A 13,230-nucleotide genomic window follows, 5' to 3' on the forward strand; every position below is an offset into this window, starting at 1 on the left:
CAAAATAATTATATTGCAGATAAAATCCATATTTTGTAAAATATGTTGCATAAAATATGATTCTTATATTAGTATTGATTCATATTGCTAATATGATTCAATTTTTATTAAATGTTTAATTTAGTTAAATTAACCCCCTCCCACCCATTAATTTAGTTTAATTAAAGGGGAGAGCTGTCGAGGCTACTTGTGGACAGGAGACTGGGTTTCTTCTGCACTGGCAATAAGTTTGCAAGGGTCTTGGTAAATAACCATGTAGTGTGTTCATCCAAAGGACACAATTCTCATGTGTACTTTGGTGCTACATGGGTACCAAAAAGGATGTTCTCCATGACTTCTGCTCCTCCTTTCCATGGTCTGACTACTACTACTTCAGTTCTGATCTAAACACCTGCTTAGACTGAGTAACAGAAATCATACTCACAGCAATTAAAGGCCTTCACCCCTCATTCTACCCAAATTCCCTGTCCATCATCCAAGCTTTAGTTCTCAAAATGTGTGCCTGTCATCTCTCATTGCATGCTGCCCCTATTCTTTCTCTTTCTCCCCACATATAATGATTACAATTCAAACAAGATTTTACTGTGGACGATAAAACTTCTCTGACAAAAAGAAAAAAAAAAAAACCCCAGTAACATTAATTCTTATCAAAAAAAAAAAAGCATTCATATCCACTTCACCTATATTCATAACCTAAACAAACAATATAAACACTGCACATCATCACCTATTATAATTCTAACCCAGAATTACTGTTCCTAAACTCTTGCTAGCAACTTTTACAACCACTGTCCACCTCAGCTGTCCAAAATACATGTTACACAGTTTCTTCTACCACAAGGACAGCACTTGTGTATTCATCAGAAGTAGCTTGTGGGACCCCCCCCCCTCCCCACCTCTTCTCCAGTTTCACTGATCAAGCCGGCAGGGATGCTGGGATATTTGCCATTAGCAGAAATCTAAAGATCATCCATCTCCTCCCACCAGAATACCTGACCCCCCCTCCCCAATCTGCTAACACACTTAATCTTGTTTTAACACGCTCTCTTCCAAATATACTGTGGATGTCAGTTCTCCTCTTGGTAAATAACCATGTAGTGTGTTCATCCAAAGGACACAATTCTCATGTGTACTTTGGCGCTACATGGGTAAAAAGGATGTTCTCCATGACTTCTGCTCCTCCTTTCCATGGTCTGACTACTACTACTACTTCAGTTCTGATCTAAACACCTGCTTAGACTGAGTAACAGAAATCATACTCACAGCAATTAAAGGCCTTCACCCCTCATTCTACCCAAATTCCCTGTCCATCATCCAAGCTTTAGTTCTCAAAATGTGTGCCAATGCAGCACAAGAAAAACTTGAACATACTGCGATTGCCTGAATAGTGGTATGTTCACAGTGGCTCAATACCAAAACTCCAGCTGCTCACTCTTTATATCACAGCTTGAAACAACTGTAACAGAACCATCAATAAATCATTATCAGATTTTAAAAGGGCCAAATGTCAGTCAAGCCCTCTTGCCTCAGCCCTCTCTACTTCACCAAGAACTGTGCACTCAATGTCACCTTTAGTTTTCTATCAAAAAGTAATCCAAAGAATCCTTAATAACCTGAACAAAAACAAGGCATCCAGTCTTGATGGTATCCTTCCTGTTTTGTCAAAAACTTGTACCCTGGAACTCCTATATTGCCATCTATCTGATTCATTTGGCTAGTAAAGGGCTGTTGATATGCAATATGTAGCCTCTCATGGTCAAGTCATCCCCATCTTCCAGCAATATAGCCTGTTTCTATAAACGGGGCTCTAGCGAGCATTGCCACTGAAAAAGTATATCTTCCGTAGTTGAAGGAAAGGTGGTAGATATCTTTCATCACCTTACTTATTTAGAGACCTGAAGTAACTGCAGCTATGTTTGGTTGCTAGATCAAAGGTTCTTGTTTCTGACACCCCCCCCACCACATGCAGTGAGAGTGATACCCCCCCCCCCCCCAGTGACGTGCCAATCTCACTGTAGGGGGTCCAGGAGTAAAATGGTTCTGCAGGCCAGCCACTGGTTAGTACATGGGACTGAACCAGTTAGTAATGAATCTGGAGGCTTCTTGATCAGCCAGCATGAAATCTATGTATTTTGCCAGTTCGTGATTGAAGGGAGACCAAATACTGTGGATGCAGGGGAACTGTCGAGGTCACGTATGGTCAGGAGACCGAGTTCCCTCTGTTCAGATGGTATATTTGCAAGTCTGTCACCTCTCACTGCATGCACCACTTGTTCTTTATCTCTTCCTCACCAAATTCAGTGAACCACAATCCAAAGAAATAAGATTTTACTGCAGATCTCAAAAATTCTCCCACAAAAAATAATTAAAAAAAAAAAAACTCATAAAAAACAACAAAAAAAAAAATCCAACCATATAAAACAACAGAAATCCAACCATATAAAACAACAGAAATCCAACCAAACCTACCAACACTAATTCTTACCAAAAAAAAAAAAAAAGTTTCCACATCCACTTCATCAACACCTATAATCTAAGCAGCAATATAAACAATGTGCACCACCACCACCTATAGTCATCTAAACCAGATGTATACAAAATCATTGTGTACATCAATTTACCCCCCCCCCCCTCCCGAATCTACTTTCTAAGACCTGACCAGCTCTACCTGATACATATAAATAAAAGAAAATTGTATGAAAATCAAATTAGCAGTTATTGAGTTTTAAGTGAACAAACAGACCAACAAATTTGCATTTATTATGCATCTAGTAGAGATTTTTTAAGTTTGGGAATAAGACACCTTGAAACTGAAAATTTAAAACTATTTATTTAAATCAAAAGAAACATAAATTGCACGTAAACATCAGACAAGTTGGAGCTGAAAATTTAATAACACTATCAAAATTAAGAAAACAAACATAAATTGCACATATATAAAATCGTACATAAAAGAGTAGATAATGATCAGTAGTATTAAAAACAATCCTAATGAGGATGAGCCTGGTGTGCTGCTACCAATTTATTGATATTTGGCTCTATATTTGTCAGCAGCATTCTTAAATCACCATGATCAGCTATTTTCAGTCAGTTTCTTTTTCTTTCTTTTTTTTTTTTAGTTAAAAGATTTGTGATTGCACTGAACCCACGTTCCACTACATATGATGGAAATATGAGTAAAAACTTTTTTACTACAGCAACAATCCAGGATAAAGTATAGGCATCTGCTTTTAGAACCAGAATTGTTAGTACTCATTTTTGAATTTTAATTTCAATTCCTCATTTGTTGTTACTTCTATCAGTTCTTGTAATTATAAAGATTCTTCTGTGTTTGTAGTTGAAAATGGATCCAAAACCCAATTGGGTATTTTCATTTCAAGAATATCTTTAAATCGTTGGTTGAAATCACAATGGAGAGCCTCCAAGTGTTGATAATAGCCGAGCATGTCTTCATCACATTTTCCCACTGTTGATAGATTTGGGAACTGACTGAATTCTCCTTGTCCTACGTTTCGTTTGTACAGGATACGTTTTGACACAAACACAGAAATAACTTTTGTTTTTATTAAATTCAGCTCATCTCCTTGGAGCTGTAGATTTGTTTCATTGAATTTGTTAAACAAATTGATCAAATAAGCTATGTCACTTTTGAAATTAATCAAGTTGGCTTGTAAAGAATCATCTCTGTTTTCTAAAAGCTGTAGCACCGAGTCAGAGTTTATGAAATCATTTCAAAGAGGTACCCTTCGATAGCCATTGAACTTCTGTATGGATCAGCAAGTGATTGAATTCTTCTCGTACATGTGCTAAAAGTAAGGCTTCATTTCCTGATAAAGTAGACTCATCAAGTTGTATAGAGGATGGGTTGTTTTTAAATATTCGCATGATTATTATAAGGTGAGTTTTCAATACAAAGTTGTCCAAACAATGTCATTCAATGAATGACTTTTGATTTTGTTGACTGCTGTAATTCCATAATAACCTGTAGTATTTGGCAACTAAATGTTAACGGTAAATGTAATTACAGTGAATACATTTGGTACTGCCTCTTTGAGATCTACAATAAAACTGCGATAGTGCCCTGCCATCGCTGGAGCACCATAGGTAGCAACTGACAAGATTATTATTCAGAGGGATTTCTTTTTCTTTAAAAAAAATTCTTCCAATGTATGAAATATCGATTCTCCTTTAGTGTCTGTTAGCAAATAATAATTCTTGGCAAATTTTTTCTTTTATGTATCATACATTTGTGCTAAAAGTAAGGCTTCATTTCCTGGTAAAGTAGAACTCATCAAGTTGTATAGAGGCTGGGTTGTTTTTAAATATTCACATAATTATTATACGATGAGTCTTCAACATCCTGGGCCATTTCATCGATTCTTTGTTGTATGGTATTATTGCTCAAAGGAATTTTCTTGATAATATCAGAGGCTGGCTTGTGCAGTACAATGCATATGACCTCACTAACAGCTAGTAGGATTAGTTTTTCACCAACATGTGGTTTTCCCGATTTAGCAATCAGTAAGGAAATATTGTAAGAGGCACGCAACCCATCATCATCATCATCTAGTTTGGATGCTGTTGAAAACATACCTGCCAATGTTGGTTGTTTCAAAAATTTTTCTTTAAGTGCTTGAAAATACAATAAATTCTTATCTTTTTTAACTTGCTGTTTTATTGGAACAACGTCCACACGGTTAGCCTAGTGGCTATGCGCTTCGCAACCATATGTCTGGGGAAGGAGTGTCCTGGGTTCGATTCCTGTTGCTGACGTGAGGAGATTAAGGATCTTCCTCGGCCATAGCCAAGTTAGCTGGTCTTGGGCGTGGACAGCAGGGTTTTTCATCTCGTAAGCAGGCAAACTGGCCCCGTGAACACACTGATCTACAGCCATAAATACTTAACCCCCCAGGAGGGGCTCAACTTGCCCCAATAGGGACGGGGGAGAAAAGGGAGGAAACTCCATACGAATAAATAAATTGGAACAACAATAATTTGCTTTGTGTGTAATCTGTGGAAGTACGGTACCAACTAGGTATCGAATATGCACTACATCAAATTGCTAACTGCTTGTCGCAATTCAGAAACAATCTAAAACTGATTTCATACGTCTCACATATTTATAGTATTATACAGCGAACAAGTCATAACATGTATGTGTTCCTGATGATGCGTACTGGACTTGTAAAATCCCAATCACTTGAACGTGCGTGCCTGCCAACACTTTGCTTGTTAAGATTTATCGTCGGACTTCAATGCTGATCGGCTGTAACTTGCATTTTGTAGGTTTCCTTGGAAAATAAAGCAACCATTATGACCTTGACTTATATTATACAACAGTCATATCAAAATTTTTGATGGCAATTTTTTTTCACCACCTAATTTTTTTTTTCCTTTATACTTTTACCACCCCCTTACTTCAATTCAACATCCCCTTTTGCTCATGAGGCCACTACTGACCCCCTGGAATCTTTCCAATGATGCCCTTGAGTGTGTGTGTGTGTAGGGGGGTAGTACTGCCCACTTTGGGAACCACTGGTCTACATCGTTAATGAAAATAAATTACAATTTTCAAGCATATCTGGTACTATAAGATAAAAAGAAAAATAAGAAAAGAAATACAATTAAATTTTTATAAATTATAACAATATTATATATTTCAAAAAGTTGGATAGAGAGAAAAATAAAAAGTAGAACAGGCAGCTGAAATGAAATTTCTTAAAGCAGTTAAAGGATGTAAAGAAAGGATTACAAATAAATGCAATAAATCTTAAAATAAAAGATCACTTTCAAAAAATTGGAGAGAACATTTGTAACAAATGGAAGAGAGAAAACTACTGAATGAAGTAATTAAATATAAATGTGAGAGGAAAACAGATCAGAAGACTGAGCAAGAGAATGAAAGTATAGTCCTTAAGATGTTGAAACAGTGTTTATTACATGGGTCTTGAAAGAAGTTAATGAATATATAGAAGTGAACAGGCTATTTCAGCATCTGTTCTTAGTTAAGGTTAATTGATAGTAGAAAATTGTAGCCTTGTAGGAGAAAATAAGTTGTACCTTTCATATGGTGTGTGACCTCAATAATTATTCTGGTCTAATCAGTATTGGATTGTGTCTGGTTAGGGCCAGTAGTGGATTAAAGCTCACTACCCTTGCTCATCCAAAACTTCATTCTTCACACAGACATTCATTTAGTTTCTCTTTGTGCTTGATTTACAGATATTTCCTTTGTCATGTTATCAAAGTTGGTATTGATTATTCTATCAATCTGTGCGTCAGCAATTCAATACTCTTCACAGAACAAATTTTATCCATTCACCTCTTTGCTGCTGCTAAATTACTAATTTAGGAACTTGTTATAACACATTATTCTTTCTTCAATTTTCTGTTCATGTCACTGCTCTCGTGTGTGTGGAGGATGTGACCTTCCATGCATCGGAAAAAAAAAAAAAAAGCTCACTACCCTTGCTCATCCAAAACTTCATTCTTCACATAGACATTCATTTAGTTTCTCTTTGTGCTTGATTTACAGATATTTCCTTTGTCATGTTATCAAAGTTGGTATTGATTATTCTATCAATCTGTGCGTCAGCAATTCAATACTCTTCACAGAACAAATTTTATCCATTCACCTCTTTGCTGCTGCTAAATTACTAATTTAGGAACTTGTTATAACACATTATTCTTTCTTCAATTTTCTGTTCATGTCACTGCTCTCGTGTGTGTGGAGGATGTGACCTTCCATGCATCGGAAAAAAAAAAAAAAAAATCTGAACAGAGTATTCCCTCCCACCATGTTATATCGTCTCTATCTCTCCCCTTCCTTCAGACTGTTGCTTAATCTCACCATTTATTCATCTTATACCTATCTTATGCATGCGACTATTTGTACATTTAGTTATTGCTATAGTTAATGACTAGCCTCCATGCAGTGATCCCTTTTCTCATACTCTTTTTAGGGGTTTTAATTGTGTGCACTTATAATCAACAAATAGTAGGATGTGAAGTATGTTCCACTTTAAATTAAAGATGCCAATAAATTATATTCTTTGCTTAATCTTTTATCCAAGTGTAAGCAATGAAGTAACTTCACAACTGGTGTTGTGAGTTACTTCATGAAGTAATCAGGATTTAATCCTGACGAACCTGCTACACATTTGAGATATTAAAACTTTGTTATTTTCTTTGTTTTTGTGATTATGCTAACAAATCATATCTATTTTTTACTAAATAATTTAAGGAAATTACAACATAAACTAGGATGTACATTAAAATAAATTTTAATATACTTCAATATTTCGGCAACGTCACGTTGCCATTTTCAATAAACTTAAGAACAAGACACGTGCACGCAGGCACAACAAACAGTAAGTGAGGAAGAAGCAGGAAGCTATTATTTCTCCTAAAGTCCTGATGGTGCCCCCTAGCAGGCAATGTTGGTATTCTTGGGCAATTGGGCTGAAGGTCTTCTGATGTAGGTTTCCCAAATTTGAGACAGTTTCATGCAGCTAAATTTGTTGAGGTTTGGATTGTTTCTTAGGGCTGAAGCTGATTTCATGAAAAGGCTTTCATATTTGTATTTACTACAGTGTATTATCGTGGCTTTCTTCCACCGTATTCTATGGCAGGTATCCAGCGCATGGTCAGCAAGACCAGAGTGGCTCTATTGGTGAAACCGGATGTAGTCCTTGTGTTCTGATATTTGCTGTCCTGCCTGTTTGGTCAAAGTAGGACAGCTTACAACTGCAAGGGACCTGGTATACACCAGGTAGGTCTAGAGGGGGAGGTTGGTCTTTAGTAGAGCGGATAAGGGATGCCAATTTTTTATATGGTCTGTAACAAGAAGTTAAGTCATGCTTTTTTAGGATTTTTGTAATTTTTTCCAAGGTGCCTCGAATATAGGGTATGGTGATAGATTTAGAGTAATCCTTGTTGTGAGGGGGGGGGGGGGGTTGTGGTTTACTGGTTTCAATATTTTTTGGATTTTTTTTGGTGGATAGTGATTGGCTGAGAAAGTGTTGAGAATGTGGTTAGGGCAATGTTATTTGAGCAGATAAGTTTAGCCCTGTTGTGTAGTGTCTTAATGACCTAAGAAAACCAAGGTTCCATCATGCTGGCGAGTGACTAGTGTGTCTAAGAAAGGAAGGCAGTTGTTTTTTTTCTTCCAGGGTGAATCAAATTCACTCTGAGGTGTTGGTTGTTTAAGCGTGTTAGGAAGGAGAGGAGAGGAGTGCATCGGAGCCATGTGGCAAAATAGTGAACACATCATTAGCATAGCGAAGCCAAATGGTTAGTTTTTGTGGGGCAGAGTTTAAGGCTTTCTCTTCAAAAGTCTCCAAGGGTGGGGAGAGTGGAAAACCCATGGTTGTCCCTCTATTTGTTTGTAGAATTTTCCTTGCCAAACAAAATAGCCTGAGTTCATTGTGAAACCGAAATAGGGCTGTGATATCGGGAGGAAATTTAGCTTGGATTAGCTCTAAGGATTCTTTGAGTGGGACATTTGTGAATAAGGAGAATTAGCTATTTCATTCCTATTCCATTTCATTAGCTATTCCAGGCACTCGAAGATGACTTTTCAAGCACCTTAAGCCATGAAATTTGGTCTATTTTATATGACATCTCGTGCACTGCAGCGGAGAAAGAATTTAAAAAAGTACGAGATTGACACATCAAAAAATTTAAAAAAGAACTCAATCTCAAAACCACAACTTCCTACCGAAACGGTAGTCAACCTTGCGTCATTTAGTGTGAAACCTGAAGCACTCGACGCCCTCGCAAGTGGCGACAACTTTGCCATTCCACCCAGAAGAATACCTGCTGAAGATATTATGAAACGAATTGAACGCAGGATACGACACCTTCCAAACCACGTTGCCAATGATATTAGACTGGATGTGGCTTGTGTTCTGACCAAAGCTAAACCATCAAAAGCCAACATGCCAGGTAAGGAAATTAAATCTCTACTAGAATTAAAGAAAAACAAGAAAATAATAATCACCAAAGCTGATAAAGGGAACACCACAGTATTGCTTAACCAAAAGGATTACACAGGTAAGCTGAAAGCTCTATTGTTAGATCGGGCTACTTACCTCCCTATCTAGTACAATCCCACCAACTCATAAATTAGAAAACTCCACAGGCTCCTTAAAAAGATCATTTCTTGGCCTGTGGAAATCACTAACAAATTAAAACCATTTACCCCCCCCCCTGTATTTATGGACTCCCAAAAATACATAAGGAAAATGTGCCATTACGTCCCATAGTGGATGGTATTGATTTCACCCACATTGATTTCACTTATCTGCTCAAATGATAATGCCCTAACCACAGAACTAAACCACATTCTCAGCACTTTCTCAGCCAATGGCTATCCCCCCCCCAAAAAAAACATTAAAACCAGTAACCCCCCCCACACACACACACAACAAGGATTATTCTAAATCCATCACCATACCCTATATTCGAGGCACCTTGGAAAAAATTACAAAAATCCTAAAAAAACATGACTTAACTTCTTGTTACAGACCATATAAAAAACCCACATACAAACTAGCTAAACATTTGGCCAAAGCTCTCTCACACTATACTGGCAACACACCTTCACACATAAAAAAAACTCAGCCCACTTCAAAGCCAGCATAGAAAACCTTACACTCAAACATGCTGACATAATGGTCAGTTTTGATGTCTCCTCCTTATTCACAAATGTCCCACTCAAAGAATCCTTAGAGCTAATCCAAGCTAAATTTCCTCCCGATATCACAGCCCTATTTCAGTTCACAATGAACTCAGGCTATTTTGTTTGGCAAGGAAAATTCTACAAACAAATCCTTAAACTCTGCCCCACAAAGACCAACCATTTGGCTTCGCTATGTTAATGATGTGTTCGCTATTTGGCCACATGGCTCCGATGCACTTTTTTCCTTCCTAACACACTTAAACAACCAACACCCCAGAATCAAATTCACCCTGGAAGAAGAAAAAAACAACTGCCTTCCTTTCTTAGATACACTAGTCACTTGCCAGCATGATGGAACCTTGGTTTTCTCAGTCTATAGAAAACCCACCCATACAGGCAGATACATTCACCAACGATCCCACCGCCCCTCCTCGCAACAATGTGGAGTCATTAAGACACTACACAACAGGGCTAAACTTATCTGCTCAAATGACAATGCCCTAACCACAGAACTAAACCACATTCTCAGCCACTATCCCTCCCCCCACCCAAATCCAAAAAATCTTGAAACCAGTAAACCACAAACCCCCCCCCCCCTCACAACAAGGATTACTCTAAATCCATCACCATACCCTATATCTTAGGCATCTCGGAAAAAATTACAAAAATCCTAAAAAAACATGACGTAACTTCTTGTTACAGACCATATAAAAAATTGGCATCCCTTATCCGCTCTACTAAAGACCAACCTTCCCCCCCTAGACCTATCTGGTGTATACCAGGTCCCTTGCAGTTGTAAGCTGTCCTACTTTGGCCAAACAGGCAGGACAACAAATATCAGAATTTCAAGGACTACATCCAGTTTCGCCAATACAGCCGCCTCTGGTCTTGCTGACCATGCGCTGGATACCTGCCATAGAATACAGTGGAAGAAAGCCACGATAATACACCGTAGTAAATACAAATATGAAAGCCTTTTCGTGGGATCAGCTTCAGCCCTAAGAAACAATCCAAACCTCAACAAATTTGGCTGCATGAGACTTCCTCATTTTTGGGAAACCTACATCAGAAGACCTTCAGCCCAATTGCCCAAGAATACCAACATTGCCTGCTAGGGGGCACCATCAGGACTTTAGGAGAAATAACAGCTTCCTGCTTCTTCCTCACTTACTGTTTGTTGTGCCTGCGTGCACGTGTCTTGTTCTTAGCTTCCTGCTTCTTCCTCACTTACTGTTTGTTGTGCCTGCGTGCACTTGTCTTGTTCTTAAGTTTCTTGAAAATGGCAACGTGACGTTGCCGAAATATTGAAGTATATTAAAATTTATTTTAATGTATATCCTAGTTTACGTTGTAATTTCCTTAAATTATTTAGTAAAAAATGCATAGCCAATATCTAAGCCTTTCCATGAAAATCATATCTAGTAAATTATGCACATATACCTAAAAATATCTGGTACAAAAGAATTCACATAAAATGTATTGGAATTTTGATTCCTACCCATTAAAGGTTCATTACATTAGTACAGTGGGTGGGCTAGGAATTTTTGTATTTTTTTTTTGTATTCTTGGCAGCCTTACTCTAGGGACCAAACATGGAACTACTTCAGCCCTCCATAGTGAGATGTTAGTCTCATACAGGATGATGAAATTCATCTCCCACTTTTAAAGACAATTACAAACATTCCTGACATGAGTAGGAATGTTTGTAATGTTCTGCTCTCCAACTAACAGACTGCAGGTTCAAATACACTAACCACTTGGACAACTAGATTTACACTGTAGTGAGATACATTAAAATATCTATTAAAAGTATATCCATAATTTCATTAGATGTCAGTAGGCAATGTATGGTAACTTCGTATTTAGATGTACTGCATGAATTTTTGACATGATGGTCCTATTCTGTGCTTAAGAGGATCTCCTATTCTGTGCTTTTCTTGAAACTTTCTAAGACCTATCACTCCCAACACCTCCATCCATCTCATTGAGGATTTGCTACTTACCCTTTTTCCTCAAGTATTTTATCCTTTATTACTGTTCTTCCTTTTCATTCCTTCTATATGTCCAATGTATTTTAGCTATTTCAGTACTTTGGTAAGCTTTGAGCCCAGTTCTTTGGTTTTCAAGTTGAAAAACAGGCATATTATTTCTTTGACTTGCTTGATTTTGTGTCATGCTGCAAAAGCTCTTCTTGGGTGACAACTTCATTATTAGAGAAAACAAATTGTGTATGTAACAGAAACGTGAGAAAAGTGAATGTATGGCTTGAGAGCCATACATTCACTTTGATGTAGGCTGTTTTTGCAGTATTCTTTTATATGAATGATGGTTGATGCGAATGTTGTTGGTAGAAAATATCTATCAAAGAATGTGCTCTTATTATTAATAATAAAAATCTCAGTTTTTTTTTTTTTTTTTTTTCCTTTCTAGGTCAAAAGTACTGTTGAATAGTTTCACTTACTACACATCTAAAGATGTCTGCCAGTGTTCGTACTCCGCTTCAGACAGTTCATGAATCTGTTACCACAGATCAGGTAGCTATCTCTAAAATTAGTAAATTTAACATGCTCTGAAGACAGAATGATAATTATCTCTTCTGCCCTCTCCCCTTCATTACCTTCATAAATAGTATATTCATGAAGTGCATTATGACCATCATTTTTTATTTTATTGCATTATACTTCGTACTGATACAGCAGTACTACTCTTACATAATGTCCCAAAGGACTTAAGAAGGCCAAAGCCTTTACATAAAAAGAAAGATTATAAGGGTATCACCCCACACCAGTCCTTGGTATCCTATTTGTCATGCACTGATAGTAACGCCAGGCCACCAGTATACCCTGCAGGGCCCTCGAAGAAATAACTTTAACATCACTCTTGGATAAACCAAGTAAAGACAAGTCTCAATAGCTAGTGGCACTCCACATGCTGTTCATAGAGACAGTGGTGCTGGTAAAGCGAGGAGCTGCCCCAAACTCCTTTTCTGTTTGCCTGACATGGTCAGCATTTCGCTCGTAGTACTGAACCTTGCTCTTAGGTAAGTGAGCACCCCCTGTACCCACTACCTGCTGAACATCAGTCACCCAAACACCACCTCTCCTCATTACTATATTTGGCTTTCTAACGTCAGAAGTTGTTCTATAGTGTGGTTCAACTGTGGTCTCCCAACCTTTGTTCTTAAAATGGTTAGCCAATATGGAGACCACAACATCATGTCTCTGCACACGGACACCATGTGTCTGGAAACAGCATTGAGAAATATGAAACAATCTCACTGTAATGGCAGTCAGCCCTACAGCTAATGTCTTCACTGCCCCATGGGGATGTGCAGACCCTAGTGGGCAGGGCATTTATTGTAGTCCTTATTTATTAAATCAATAAACTCAAAACCTGGAAGTAATCTAGTCCCGTTACATACCCACTGATGTTGTGGGGTACCAAGTGTGACTCTACCAAGGAGGCACCGTCTACAGAACTGTCAAGCAAAGATGCCCATCTCTTATACTTATCTCTTGCTGTCTCAATCTGGGTGTCCTGATACTGGG

The 13,230-nt window shown here is 37.8% G+C and overlaps 1 protein-coding gene across 6 annotated transcripts in view; it reads left to right on the forward strand.

The window, feature by feature from the left end:
* LOC150095108 (MAP/microtubule affinity-regulating kinase 3-like) overlaps positions 1-13,230 on the forward strand; it is a 360,635-nt gene that overhangs the window by 73,956 nt on the left and 273,449 nt on the right. For all 6 annotated transcript variants that reach the window (XM_090411526.1, XM_090411530.1, XM_090411532.1 and 3 more), the window contains one exon: positions 12,113-12,216. In XM_090411526.1, the coding sequence (XP_090267652.1) occupies positions 12,157-12,216 (60 nt within the window). In that variant the 5' untranslated portion in view covers positions 12,113-12,156. The remainder of the gene's footprint in view (positions 1-12,112; positions 12,217-13,230) is intronic.

This window comes from Typopeltis vanoorti, chromosome 21 (assembly GCF_054136105.1).
Source record: "Typopeltis vanoorti isolate ZY-2024b chromosome 21, IOZ_Tvanoo_1.0, whole genome shotgun sequence".
Taxonomy (NCBI): Eukaryota; Metazoa; Arthropoda; class Arachnida; order Uropygi; family Thelyphonidae; genus Typopeltis; species Typopeltis vanoorti.